Genomic DNA, 14,902 nt, shown 5'->3' with positions numbered 1-14,902 from the left:
TATGTATGAGATCTCAACTAATAAAATAATATAAATATTAAACTCTCAAGCTATTAAAAAAGAAAAGAAATGGAGCTTCCATTATGGATGGCAACAATATAATCCACGACTAGACCGATAGGTAACATCATGAAAAATGAAGCCAAGATTAATGTTGTCAATAATTTCATCTTGCTTGAATACACAATGGTCTTGGAAGCAGCAGTTAAGATAGCAAAAGATGTATTGCCTTGGGTAAACCTGCTGCACAAAACCTCCCTAAAATGTTGAAAATCAAAGACGTTATTTTGAGTTCTTAGGTGCATCTGACTCAAGTCATGATAGTTCTAATTGTCTCATCTACACATGAAAGTTGGAAATTGAATAAGGAAGGTCAAAGGAGAATAAATGCATTTAAATTATGGTGTTGGTGAAAAACACTGCAAGTGCCATAGACTGCTAAAATGACAAACTAGTCTAGATTGGAAGAAGTACAGCCAGAATGCTCCTTAGATGCAAAACTGGCAAGACGTCATCACACATACTTTGGACATCTTGTCAAAAAGACCGATCCCTGGAGAAGGACACATGTTGGGGAAAGTAATGCACAGGGGCGAAGAGTAAGAGGAAAGACCTTAGGGGATGGATTGACACTATAGCTGCAATAATGGGTTCAAGCACAGGAACAGCTGTGAAACCAGCTCAAGAGTGGACTGTGTTTCCTTCTGAAGAACATAAGATAGCTGCGCGGTGCAACAGACCCACTGGCAACTAACCACGACCACCACCACATGCGAAAAATGTATAAAATATTAGGAAGGACAGGCACACAACAGCATCTGGATTTTTGTTACTTCTGGGAATGGAGGGAGATGAATAGAATTGGGAAGGTATATAAAGGAGACTTCAATTTTTTTCATTTACATTTTTTCTTCATTTATGGGGAGCTCATACAACTCTTATCACAATCCATCCATCCATCCATCCATCCATCCATCCATCCATCCATCCAATGTGTCAGGCGAGTTTGTACATTTGTTGCCATCATCATTCTCAAAACATTTTCTTTCTACTTGAGCCCTTGCTATCAGCTTCTCATTTTTTACCCTCCCATACCTCTGTCATGAACCCTTGATAATTTATAAATTATTCTTATTATTTCATGTCTCTCTTCACCTGCTTTTCTGCTGTCAATCCCCATGGGAAAGGGGTTATATGTAGGTCATTGTGAGTGGTTTCCCCTTTCTCCCCGCACCTTCTCCTTCCCCTCCTGCTATGTCCACTCGCATTATTGGTCCTAAGGGGTTTATCTGTCCTGGATTGCCTGTGCTTCCAGTTCTTACCTGGACGTGTACATGCTCTGGTCTAGCTGGATTCATAAGGTATAATTGGGGTCACGATAGTGGGGGGAGGAAGCATTAAAGAACTAGAGGAAACTATGTTTCATTAGTGCTATACTGCACCCTCACTGGCTCATCTCCTCCCTGCGACCCCTTCTGTAAGTGGATGTCCAATTGTCTAGAGATGAACTTTGGGAGACTACAATTCTTTTGCAAATGTTTCCTTTTAAAAACACAGAAAGAAGAGCTGGAGCCAATAAGACATTTGTTATCTGTGAATATTGGGTTTGTATGTGTTCATTTCTTCTTCTTTTTTTGTCAAAGTTTTCCATAAGTTATCATCTGTAATTCTTATTCCAATGAGGATATCTTGATCATTGTATGAAAAGCACTATGCATGTTATAACTGTCCTTACCTTCTAATACAAACTTCTATCTTTTGTTAATTCATGTCGTTATTTCATAAGAGTAATTAGGAACCTTCTAATTGTTTTCTGTTCAGATAAGCTTGGTTTCTTCTTTAAAAGACACTCTATGAAGCCCCTAAGATAAAAGTTTCAACGTTTGAGATGAGTGATTTATACGCTAGTGGGCTTCACAAAGTTCTATTATTTTGCTATCACTGGTGGTCTGAGTGGTATGTTACTTGCTAGTAAGGAGAGTACTTCTTCATAGGATTAGTAGCCCCTTAGATGTGATCTTTGATGAATTGTCTATCCATGTCTTCTGCCCATTTTTAAATGGATTATTCATGTTGTTCTTTAATGCGGCGTTAAAATGTTCTATAGATTTTTGAGACTAGCCGCTTATCCAATATATCATGGCCAAAATATTTCTCCCAATCTGTGTGCTCTTTTTTTACTCTTTTGATAAAGCCTTGTGATGTACAGGAATGTGTTTTCAGGTCTTAATCTTTTATTTTGTCATCTGTTGTGTGTATGTTTTTTCATTATGTTTGGTAGTGTGTTTTTGACTTGTATTAGGACTCTTGTCTCTATGTGTATTATGGATGATTTTATACTTCTATGATTTATACATTTTTAATCCAGATTGAGCTCATTTTTGTACATGGCTTAAGGTATGGGTCCTGTTCTGGCAGGGGGAGTTCCAATTTAGCCAGCATCATTTATCGAAAGAGTGTTTTCCTCACGTAGTGTGTTTCAGATTTTTAATAAAAATCAAGTGTCTATAGGTGAGGAGCTCTGGAAGCAGAGTGGTTAAGTGCCTGGCTGCAAACTCAAGGTCAGCAGTTTGTAACCCATAGACTCCCTGAGCGAGAAAGACAAAGCTATTACTCTTATGCAGAGTTACTTACAGTTGTAGAAACTCACAAGGGCAGCTCTACTCTGTCCTCTACAGGTGTTTTGAGTTGGCATTAACAGGAAGGCAGTGAGATTTGTTTGGTTGGTAGGTGATTGGGTTTAGTTCTGGGTCCTGTGTTGTGATCCATTGATGTCCATATCTATCTGTGTACTAATACCAGGCTATTTTGCTAACAATGACTATGTAATAGGTTTTTAAAATCAGGGGATGAAATGTCGCCTACTTTGCTTTTGGTTTTTGGTAGTATTTTGCTTATCTTGGGTTTCTTTCCATTACATATAAGGTTGGAGGCTAGTATTTTCATATCTTTGAAGAATTGTCCTAGGATTTTGATCAAAATTGTGTTTTCTTTAGGTGAAACAGACATTTTTACTATATTAAGTCCATCTATTCATGAACAAGGGGCCCTGTCCTATAGAGTCACTATGAGTAGCCATTGATTTGATGGCTGGTTTTTTTTTTAATACGTAAACATGGAACAGTCATTCATTTATGTAAATCTCTTTTCTTGAGTTAGTGATAGTAAATTTCTCTGTAAAAGTCTTGTTTCTCTGGTTAGTTTTACTCTTAAGTATTTCATTTATGGGGGTTATTTGATTGTTTTTATGTCTGATAGCTCTTGGTAGGAGCACTGGTGGCATAATGCTTTCTCATTGGAATGCTATCTTCAAGGTCAGAAGTTCAAAACCACCAGCCACTCCATGGGAGGAAGATGAGACGTTTGACCCCTGTAAAGAGTTACAGTCTGGGAAACACACAGGGTCCATTCCACCTCATCCTCTTGGGTCACTATCAACTAGGGGACGGTGAGTTGAAAATAGTTCTGGCTAAATCTTCCAGGGCTTTATTAAATACAAATGGTGAAGAAGGGAAACTCTGTCTACTTAACTTAGTGATGTTTTTTTTATAATCTCATATAAATTTAAACACTGGACAGTTTAAAAGAGAAGAAAGAAGAATCAATGCAGTCGAACTGTGTTGTTTTCATAGATTATTAAATATACCATGGAGAAGTTCAGCCAAAATTCTTACAAGTGAGAAATGTGTGACTCTGTTCTGTTGACCTTCAGCATGCCACAGGGAGGGAACCATAATAGCCAGAAGAATACATCATTCTAAAGAAAGAAAATTGTCTGTCACAATAAGGGACCCCTAACTTGGCCCAGGTGCTACAACGTTGATGGTGACCATGGGCCAGAAATGTAACAGTTGGTTCTATTTTGTTCACAAAGGTTCCTACCAGTCCAGGAAGACTTGATGGGACTAAGCACACAGTGGTTGGAAGATGGTACACAAAAACACATATACACACACACACAAATGGATCCCTGGCGGCGTAGCAGGCAATGTATTGAGCTACTAATCACAAATTCTTACAGTTAGCAGCCCAATACTGTAACCATGCCACCATAGGTCAATGAGACTCCACAGGAGATAGATGATGCCATCTCTGTACTTCCTTTAAGATTAATCTCAGAAATCCAAAGAGGGCACTTCCTCTCTGTACTAAATTGTCACTATGGGTTGAAATCTACTTTATAATACTGAATTCACTGAACACCTAAAATGCACACAAGTGCTTGATAGGGAACCATATTAAACAGAAAATTGATGAATTTGCACTAATTTTGTTTTTTCAGAAATACAGCCAATGTATTGAAACTTTGCTAAATCATATCTGTGAAACAATCTGCTGTATTATATTAGTTGGTGCATAAAACATAGTCTTTAAATTCTCATTAGCTTTCAGTTGGGGCTGCACATTAGATTACCAGAGAGCTTCAAATAAGACCAGTGCCAATGTCCCACCAGCCTGTAACTTTCTAAGTATCTAAAGATCTCTCATATGTTTTCGACTACCCTCAATATTTTCTTGTGGTGTGATGGTTTAAGCATTGGCCTACTAACTGAAAATGGGTGGTTCAAATCCCTAAGATGCTCTAAGAACGTGAGGGAGATAGATGAAGGTTTTTACCTCTTTAAGGATTTATAGTTTTAGAAACACAAAGGGGCAGTTCTACTCCGGACTGTAGAGTCACAGTTGGTTTGATTTGAGTTTAATGTCTTGTACACAATAGGTGCTTTGTCAATTTGCTATTGAGTTGCACATGTGCCTCAAACAAACACAAGGCTTGACTCACCTGGAGTGCTAACTTTTTGAACTTGTTTGTGTGTAAGGAAGAGCATACAGCAGGTTGAATTATGTAGCCCACATCAAGACGGTTGATGGTTGAAAGAAGTAAAAGTCTGAAACCGGGATGCAAAGGATTTGAGAGGTCTATAAACTCTCAGAGGCAGTGCTACCTACCCTGTCCTATAGGGTTGCTATGAAATGGCATTGACTCCATGGCAGTGAGATTGGTTTTGGAGATAAAGGAGTTGAATACAGTTGCTTTCATATTTTCATAGAATTGTCTTTATCAAAAGAAGGAACTCATCCTGTACTACCATTAGGAACTAGCAAAGGCAGGTAGATTGCGTAGAAGGCTGTTCTCAACTCCGGAAAGGAAGCATTTCATCATTCCATTTTCCCAGTGGAAAGGTTTTCTCTCAAATACAATGAATTCCTTAATGTAGAAAGCATTCAATAGATGATACGGAGCAGGAAGTTCGTTAGTATTACCACTCACCAATTAAATGATAATGTTGCCAATGAATTGTACAAATTCAATGCCTTGGTGGATGCCCTTCTCCCCTTACATTCCTCTTATATGGAGAGGCTACATGAGTATGAACAGGGACTTGTGGACTAGCATCACACTTATGAATTTCAGTTGGACTGGGTTGGGATATCTTCTTGATAGAAAGCTCTTTCTTACACATGTGTCAGTCTATTGTTTCTCTAGACAAACCAACCTAGTAAAATTATACATTAAAAATATATTATAATAAAAATTAAGTAAAAGAGAACTGCAGTTTTCAGTCAGGTCTTAAAAGTGAAGCATTACTACAATGTTTTAAAATGCAAGAGGCCTGCATATACGCAAATATAACTTGGATTACATGCTAGAGTTAAGGATTGTATCAAAAAATACCCCACCTAAACAGGAATTCTCATATATAGATAATATTTGTGGACAATTTCCTATTAAATAGTTTACCTCAATTGCAGATACAATTAATGAACATTTCAAAAGTCCAAGTGGTGCCCTAGGTCTCCTACAACATGGAGCAGTCAATATAGAGCAACTAAAGGGAAGGTATTATTTTGAACATTACAGTATGTCTGCACTGACAGGTGCTGTGGGAACGTGACAAACATTTTAGCTGAAGTTGCTTAATAAGAATGTGCTGGCATTCAGTCTAGCGCAGGCCAAAGTCAAAGGTGGCCTTGAACAATGAAAGCAAGTTTTCTAAGCAGTCACTTTCACAAATCTTTGCTGGATCCACATTCTCAATTAACTGTCCAACATTCTAGGTAAAGGCGGAAAGCTTCATTCGCTCATCCATTTATCACTGAGAATCTACTATATCGCAAAGGTGACTGGGTAGCACAGAATTTAAATGCTTGGATGGTGACCAAAATGTTGTCAGTTTGAACCCACCAGCTGCTAAGCAGGAGCAAAATGTAGCAATCTGTTTCCATTACAATTACAGACTTGGAAATTCTATGGGACGGTTCTATTCTAGCCTAAAGGATTCCTGGGAGTCATAATTGACTTGAGCACAACGTGTCTGTGATGTTGCAGATATGTTTTGGGTACTAGGCTTAGGTTACTGATAGAAGCATGACCTCTCCTTTGTGGAGACTATAATCCCTGTAGAGACAATAAACCCTAATCATAATGAAAGGGAAACTTTCCAGTACATAGTAAGAAAGAGCGGCTATAAGAAAAAGGAGAAGCAAAGAGGACAGGGAGAAGTAACAAGTGAGTGTAGTTTCTTTGATAGAATTGGGGAGAGAAAATTTCAAGGTGGGAGGAAGCTATCTGCAGGTAAAGATCCGTTTACCCCAAGGGAACCAGCTGGGGCTAAATCATTGTATTTGTCTGGAAGAGTATACTTAGACACACCGAGTTCAGACATCAGGAAGTTGTTTTGGAATGTGGGAGGTGGAAAGAATGCAGAATTAGATCTTTCTTCCCAGGCACTGTCAACTCCAAAGTGCTGCGCTTTATTTTATGAAAAAAAGAGACCCAGGAAAGTGGCAAGTTATCTTTGTGAAGGACAGAAGAACAACAAGCTGCTGCTTGTCAAAGGGGACGGCAAGTTCTTCCCTTCTCTCCAGGTCATTCAACCCCCCGAACTTTCAGTACCAACATGCTGCCTAGCTCCAGAGTTTTCAGTTTTTCCTCTTTGGTTTTATAGATGCGAAGCTCTACCCATGCTGCTTAATTTCAAAGGAATAGAGATTGTTCCAGCTGATGCTGGAGTGGTCATAGCAAAGTTTATTTTTTGTATATTGAACCTATACAATTATTGATTAAATGAGGTTCCCCCTCGAAATTTTCCTCACATGATGTATAGTTGTGTGTTAACTGTAGACACTTTTTTCTGACTCTCCATGCTTCAATTCCTTCCGCTTTCTTTTACGAGTATGGCTGTGAGGGACTTCATAGCTGAATACGAATGATAACTTGCAGTGTTTTACTTCCCCATTCCAAAAGAGAGTGCGTGGGTTCCATTAGCCCCGCCCCTGGTGTCAGCCAATGGAGAACTCGACAGCTAAGGTCAGAGGGTGCTTCCGCTAACTTCCACACCGGAAATCCCCAAGCAGGAGCTTGATCTGCGGACTGCAGCATCTCATAGGCACAGAGGGATAATTTCCACAGGGTCGCCAGTGTTCAAGGTAACGCAGTGCGTGGGGACTGAGCAATCTACACGAGATAAGCTCCGTGCCCTTGATCTTTTTGTTACTTGTGGCAACAAATGTGCACCGAGAAGAGCCGGGCTTAGAGGGAGAGGGGCCCGGGCCCTGTACTGTCGTGCGACCTCCATTCATAAAAGGGAGGAGGAAATCCAGAGCCTGCAGGGGTCCAGGTACAGATACCCAATGGGGGCTGAGGGACCGATCACCTCAGGGTGGAGAAGGTGCACGCAATATTCTGTCCCTTGTAATCAGCCATTGGACGCCAAAGGCGAGGTGGGGTGGGGGGGAGGGGATGGGGGGGCACTGAAAAGCTTTCCCTGACTCCCACCTTGCATGTCTTTTCATTCAGGCCTTAGCCTTAAGGGTTCAGAAGCGGCCTGAGATCCATTTCTGAGCCCTGGGAAGCCCTTGTATTGATAAGTGAGGACAACAACTACTACGGGGGTGGCGTGCGGAATGGGGCCTTGAGGTGTGTGCTTGGGGTGGGGGTGAAAGGCTAGGGGCCGAAAATAAAGTCCCTCAGAGACGTGCCCATTCTGAAAGCCCTTGGAGATCCCAGCCATTGGATGGCCAGCTGCCTGGAGGAGATTTATGCTTCAGGGTGTTCTGAAAGGGAGCAGCTTGTCCTGAGGGCTTGGTTTCTATTCCCTGGATGGAGGGGGACTGACCCAGGGCGGTTTTAAGATGGAGTTGATTCCACCGGTAAAAGAACAGAGGAAGAGACGCAAATTTCTGTGACTGCCTGTTTCCTACCTGGTAGATCCTGTAAGTCAGGGTCTCCTGGAATTACTGGTACTTCTACCTTGAGAGCCTGAGAAAGGTGTTGGCTCTCATTTCAGGAGATTCTAGCCCTGTCACCAGAGGGGGGAGCTCCAGGACCTGCCAGTAATCAAGGTAAGAGATTCCCTTTAAGTCTGCAAGGGGCACAAATCCTAAGCTTCTTGTCCTTACTCAGTCTCACTCAGTCCCTACTGTTAGCCCTGGGAATCACTTGGCTATGGTTCCAAATGTAGATGACGCTAAATTCTTCCTCTGAAGGAATGCAGGTGGTGCTGTCCTTAAGGAATACTGTCATCTTTACAATGGGCCCTTTGGAACCACCTGCAGTGAGAGATAGTGGGCTGTCTACTCTCATAAAGTGTTACAGCCTCAGAAACCCACAGGGGGTCCACTAGAAGTCTACATGGACTCAATGGCAGTGAGGATTTTCTTCTTTTTCTGGTTTTAATTCCTTCCTTGGGTTTCATGCCATGAAGCATTTGTTGTGAGTAGGTGACATCAAGTCAGCAGATGGAAGTTTCCAAAGCGTATCCAGGAGTGATGGAAAAAATACATCTGTTGTCTGAGGTGTGTGGTCCCAAAGACCCCAGGGACACTGGGATCCCTGGGAGCCAAAGCCTCTGGAGTGGATTGGATTGTTGCCCTCTCTAATCTTCATAGTCTTAATAGAAAGATGAGACCTTATTTTGAGAGTATAACATTGGGACAGCAGAAGAAGGTGTCCAAGCGGCCAAGGTAAGGCTTGGATTTGTGACTGTGGGGCCACCTGTCTCAAAATGGTGGAATTCACATACAGTTCTGCTCTGTTTTCAAAACGTCCACCTGGCATTCTCAGGTTGATGAAGACTCTGGTCTTAGTACACAATATGTCAGTCAAGTCTGAATGTATCATCGCAGGTCCTGCCAATAGTCTTAAATGTGGTGTTAGAAGTAAGAGGATTCCCCTTCCATAAAAGTGTGAACCCACAGAATAGATGGACTCCAAGGAGAAAGTGAGCAGAGATGGCCGGATGACATGCCCTGACACTTTTCCACTATTGCCAATGAGAGATAGTTTTGACCTTATTGTGAATGGGAAACCTCAAGTCGGGAGAAGTCTTAGGAGCTGCCGATAGCAGTGGAAATAGAGGTGGAACGTTTTAATCCCAAACCAAACAACGTGCTGTCAGAGTAAACCAGCCTCAACCACCGCTGGGTCCGTAGGTACTACGCTCACCTCCGGGATGGCCATGATCTCAGCGGCGGGTCTGCACAGAGAGAATATATTTCCAATCACGGCTTATATACATTTTCAGTGACATGTGAGCCCCTTATACCTTGGAAGCGTTTATAAGGTAGGCATACCTGCAATAGGGGGACGAGCTAGGGGTGTGCAACCAATAGGAAGGGGAGGCAATAGAGGTACACATGTGACAAGATGTGAGGACCCTGGAGTTAAGATGGCAGCCTAACCTTGGTCCTCCTTGAGGTGACCATATCTTTGGGTCTCCTTCAGGGGAGCAATCCACTATCCTTATCAGCAGGGAGTGGGTCCTGCTGAGGGTGGGATAGACTATAGAGTCTGATGACTAAATGGCTGACAACCCTCAGGGAGATAACTTTTAGGCAGTTGACCTCCCTAGTGTATGGTCAATGACCTTGTGTTCTTAGGTTTGGCATATATTATGGGGGGACAACCTGGGGAAAACCCTTTCTTTATCACACAAATCCCTGTTTTGTTTTAGGTAGTAAATTCACAAGAGCTACGGGTCAACATGGGTACTGTCTGCACATTGAAATGTGCCAAGGCAAAAGGTTAGAATAAAACCAGAGAAGATCGGAGAGAGAGCAAAATAAAGGAGTCCGACACATTTTATATTAACGTGCTGACCTCTGAGAAGACCATGCTCTCAACAGACAGGTCCGCGCACAGAGAGTGTTTGCTGTCTTGGGATATATGTAGAGATCCATAAGACAGGCATGTTCCATAGTTATATACGTCACCAGGTGGGTGGTAACCGCAGTGAAGTCCCTGAGCACATAGGTGAGGAAATAAGTGCATTGAGGGAAGGCCTGAGGGGGGATGGGTGCCATGGTGGGAGATGACAAGAATGTCTGCTTCCATAGGGAGATAAAATCAACCATGTGCTGACTTTAAGGTACATAGCTGTTAGGAGAGATCTGTGGGAATGTTATTTACATCAGGATAATGTACTGAGACTTTATCTCTTAACTTACGAAAGTGGTGGCTTTCCTACCATGGAATGTTAGCTTTCCAGATTCCCTCTGTAATAAGTTAGGGGATATAATCCTAGTCATATTTCACTCAGTGTTAGTTTCCCAAGCAGGATAGCTGTTATGAGAAAATGAGTGGAAATACTATTTAAAGCGGGATAATGTCATTGGACTCTACTTCGTAATTACGAAAGTGGTGGCTTGCCTACCGTGGAATATTAGTTTTGCAGTGTCCCTCCGTTACCAGTTAGAGAACATAGTTCTGGTCATATTTCCCTCCGTGTTCATTTTAATCCCAAGCCAAACCATGTAGAACTTTGCTCTACCATGATCCCAACATGCCAAATCAAGTGATATCCATGATTTGAGGAGAGAAGACTCGGGGTAACAGAGAGTAGCTTTCCATCCTCTGCCGGAGTATAGGTAAGGATCTTGGGTGAGGACCTACTTCACAACAGAGGAATAGTAAATACTAGAACGCCAACATTGATGTCAGCCCAGAAAAGCCCTAGGCGGAAGAGGTCATAAATAGTCACCATATATTGTCTTTAGGAGTCTGATGACCTTAGTCAGTGGGTACAAATTACCACCTAAGGAGGTGAATTCTCAAGCTCTGCTAAGAATCAAGACAGTGGATGGGGAGTGGGAGATCTGTAACTTCAGAATAGTGGGAGCACAAAGAGTCCTGCATTGCTCCTGGACAACACTCAGCAAGGCTGCCAGGCTGAGGAGCACATTCATTCGTGCCTCAGAAGTTTCCATAGGTGAAGGCTTATAGCTGATAGAGTGATACCTCTTCAGCAGAAGGAATCTCAGATAAGGAATTGGAGTGGAATCTGAGAGTACTACCCACTCCAGAACACATGGGTGAAGACATCTAGCCCCTGCAGTCAGCCTCGGTAATCCAGGACAGGGAAAACTAGACTCAGTTGCTCTTCACGTTCTCCTGTGATTTCTCAGGGAAGGTGCAGGCTTGATCTGAGAGCAGTGGCTTCAGAGTGTCGGAGGCAAAAGGGCACGAGTTCTACAAGCTGAGGAATCAGATTCTGAACTGAAGGGACCATCCAATCCCAAGCCATGGCAAACTGATGGTGCCTGCCCTACTGTGAGCCATGGAAAGCCTCGAGCTGAATTTTGTGGCTGTTCACATACAAAGCTCGTCACGTACCCTTTCAGTTTACTGTGGAGAACGTTGACTAGAAAGATAGGAGACCTGTGAGACCCTAGAGCATTGTCTCTTGAGAGAAGGCTGGTAGAGGTCGCCTTTTCAAAGCTGCCACATTTTAGCTTACCATCTAAGTCCACGTTTCCTCTCTCTCCTTTAGGTTGTGGACTGGCTTCCTCCTCTCTTCGCCCAAAGGCTCATCTGCTGCTACTTACAGTAGTCATCATGCCTGTTAAGAAAAAGAGCCCTCGCTTCACTCCGGAGCAACCCCTCCCTGTGGCCACGGAAGGCCCGGACAAAACCGATCTAGTATTACCTGAGCTTTTGGAGGAAGGCTCTTCTTCCTCCTCAGCTCCAGCTCCCAGCATGGGAGACAAGGGCACAGAGAAGCCTTCTCTGAAGGAGACTGCCGCCGCGGAGACTTCTAATGTCGAGATGCCCAGTACTTCCCCGAGTCTTCACGGTGAGTGTGATGTGTCCTCTTCCACTGAAGACACCGAGGAGGACAGCTCTGATGAAGACAGTGACGGCCTGACCCAGCTAGATATTGAAAACCTGTCTGTATTGCCTATCAGAGAGAAAGCGTCTTTACTGGCGAATTATCTGCTGCTCAAGTATCGAATTAAAGAGCCAGTCACCCTAGAAGACATGCTGAATACTGTCATCAAAGAGTACAAAGATAAATTCCCTGAGATCCTGCAGAAAGCCAGGGAATGCCTGGAGATGGTGTTTGGCCTTGAAGTGAAGGAAGTTGACACCATCAACCACTGTTACATCGTCTGCATGACACTAGGCCTCACCTATGACGGCTTGCTGAGGGAAGTAGAAGGCATGCCAAAGACTGGCATCCTGATTATTGTCTTGGGTGTGATCTTCCTCAACAACAACAGTGCCACGAAAAAACAAGTCTGGGAGGTGCTGAATACGATGGGCATCTATGCTGGGCAGAAGCACTTCATCTGTGGGAATCCAGAGGATTTCATCACCGGAGAGTTGGTTCAGCAGAAATATGTGGAGTATCGGCAGCTGCCTAACACTCACCCTCCACGTTACAAGTTTGCGTGGGGTCCAAGAGCCTACGCTGAAATCAACAAGCTGGAGCTCCTCCAGTTTTTGTTAAAAGCTTATGAAAATAGCCCAGGTTCTTTCCCAATTACGTTTGTAGTGGCTCTGAATGTGGAGAAAGAGCGAGCCCAAGGTCTAGCTGTCGCCAGCTTTGATGATAGTGCTACCCCCCTGTCCTTGGAGAGTTGCGGTGCCACTTCCGGCAGCTGCTTCCCACCCCAGTGAGGTCCTGGGCAGATTCTTCACTTTAGGTTGGAAAACCTTTCCAGTCGTGATGGGTGGAGCTGTAATGAGAATAGTGTAGTCACCTGCGTTTTCCTGTTGTACATAGGTAGCTGGGAGATTCAGCCTTTTTTTGGGTCATTATGCAAACGTTACTTTTCATATAGTGCTTAAGTAGCTTTAGAATCTAAGTGTATGTGTGGTCTTTTTCACACATTTACTGCTATTTACTATATTTAAGGAAAATTGCTTTGCTATTTGTGAAACCATTGTGAAAGCACTTCTACTCTCAAATGGGACAAAGAGAATCCCATTTAGATACAGGATGTTTGTTAGACCTGTGAAAAACTGCATTCCACATGCTGAGATAAATCAAGTAAAATGTAAAAGACGGACAGTTTGGGGTTGTCTTTCTCCCTCTTCATACTTTATTTTGTAAAATTCAAACATCACTATCTGGATTTGCTTTGCTATTCAAGAATGTAAGACAAAATTGATTTTAATAAAGGAGACTTCGTATTGACTTGGCAATTTTTAAATTATTATATGAGAATCTAGCCCCCTCTTGAAATCCACCACACTGGGAATGCGAGAATCACAACAATCCTGGCTCTGCCCATAGGATATTCAAATATGGAAGCAGCAGCATTCACTGTAGGTAGGTTTCAAGAAATAAGTTGCAAGTCTGAAGAAGTCCACAAAAATTGGTGTATGTGTGCAGGGGGAAGGGCTGGTTGTGTGGGTCAAATAAATACCCGGAGCTAAGGCAGTTTGGAATGTGAGGAACGTATAAGCCCTTCAGTGTCAATGTCAAATAAAACTGGGACATGCGGGTAGGGGGGTGTGGGTCAGACTTTCAGGTTCTGTGTCTCATAGTTGAGAAGAAAGTCCAAAGGAGGAACAATGCCTATTAGTTTCTTTGTTTTTTAAATAAAAATAGGAATACGTTCCTGCATGTTTGCTTCAGTGAAGTTACACACATTCATCTTAAGTAGGCATTACATTCACATCATTTCCAAAGAGGATTTCCAGTAATAACTCTCTTGAGATGAGTGTTCCAGAAGCCAATGGAAAGTCAATATTAGATGAGCCTGAGAAGAGACTCCAGCGCTTTCGCGGGATATTTTAATTAAGTTATTTTCAGTATAATTTGGCATCATTTAAAGTTCTGGTGATGGTGAAATGAATGAAAACTGGTGCTTTGGATGGAAGGGAAGGAGTGGGTCTTCTCAATGCAAATTTAGGCCCTTTACATGGTACACAGCTTGAGAAGACATGTTTGCACACATCTTTTAATCATACTTTCGGAGGGTAAAAAATTCGTGAATTTTACATGGTAAGCATTAATTTTATTTTATTTCCTCTTTTGTCTCCTAAAGAATTTGGTATCCTCTGCAGCATCCTGTATTTAAAGCAACACACACACACACAGACACACAAACAGTAGTAGAGTTTGATGAAGACATAATCTTAGCAAGAACTTACCTTAAGAGCTAAGATTCAAGGATTTTTGCCAAGTTTTTTTTTAATACACAGAATGACAGTCCTTTGAGGGAGAGCTTATCAAGCGTTTATCAATCTCATTTCACAGTTGAAGAAGCTGAGCTAGGAAATACACGTTAACAAGCGTTTTGTGTAAATGGTGTCGCTGTTGAGGATATACAGAACACAAACCTACATTGCTTCAGCTGCTTCTCCATGGGACACTGGTTACATGTTTTGAGCTGCATAGCCATTCCTGCCTTCTTCTTTTCTGGGTACTTTCTTTCTCAGTAAAGTAGATACCCACCAAGGTTGCTATCGTATCTTTCTGAGTGGCTGTTGTCAGTTTAATCCCATAGAGACAGATTTCAAATGAGCATAATGCTTAAATTAGATGTTTTTTACTAGTTACGTCACACTGTAAGGGTTAAGAATCGTCTTGGCAACCTTTTAGGGGTTCGTACAGACTATGGGCCTGGAGTTGAGCTTAAGCCCATAAGAATTTTTGACGGAGCTGACACT

At 42.4% G+C, this 14,902-nt stretch overlaps 1 protein-coding gene across 6 annotated transcripts in view; it reads left to right on the top strand.

The window, feature by feature from the left end:
* LOC142434227 (melanoma-associated antigen B16-like) overlaps positions 1-13,421 on the top strand; it is a 29,245-nt gene extending 15,824 nt beyond the window's left edge. The window contains exons 2-6 of one of the 6 annotated variants that reach the window (XM_075538932.1): positions 3,315-3,448; positions 7,250-7,431; positions 8,292-8,346; positions 9,957-10,132; positions 11,772-13,421. In XM_075538932.1, the coding sequence (XP_075395047.1) occupies positions 11,837-12,901 (1,065 nt within the window). In that variant the 5' untranslated portion in view covers positions 3,315-3,448; positions 7,250-7,431; positions 8,292-8,346; positions 9,957-10,132; positions 11,772-11,836 and the 3' untranslated portion in view covers positions 12,902-13,421. Of the gene's footprint in view, positions 1-1,557; positions 1,609-3,314; positions 7,432-7,762; positions 8,347-9,956; positions 10,133-11,771 lie in introns of those variants that run through there. The other 5 variants (XM_075538931.1, XM_075538929.1, XM_075538930.1 and 2 more) reach the window with 5 other exon arrangements.
* The last annotated feature ends 1,481 nt before the right edge of the window (positions 13,422-14,902 follow it).

This window comes from Tenrec ecaudatus, chromosome X (assembly GCF_050624435.1).
Source record: "Tenrec ecaudatus isolate mTenEca1 chromosome X, mTenEca1.hap1, whole genome shotgun sequence".
In the NCBI taxonomy this organism is placed as follows: Eukaryota; Metazoa; Chordata; class Mammalia; order Afrosoricida; family Tenrecidae; genus Tenrec; species Tenrec ecaudatus.
This window is presented reverse-complemented; position numbering and strand designations above follow the sequence as displayed.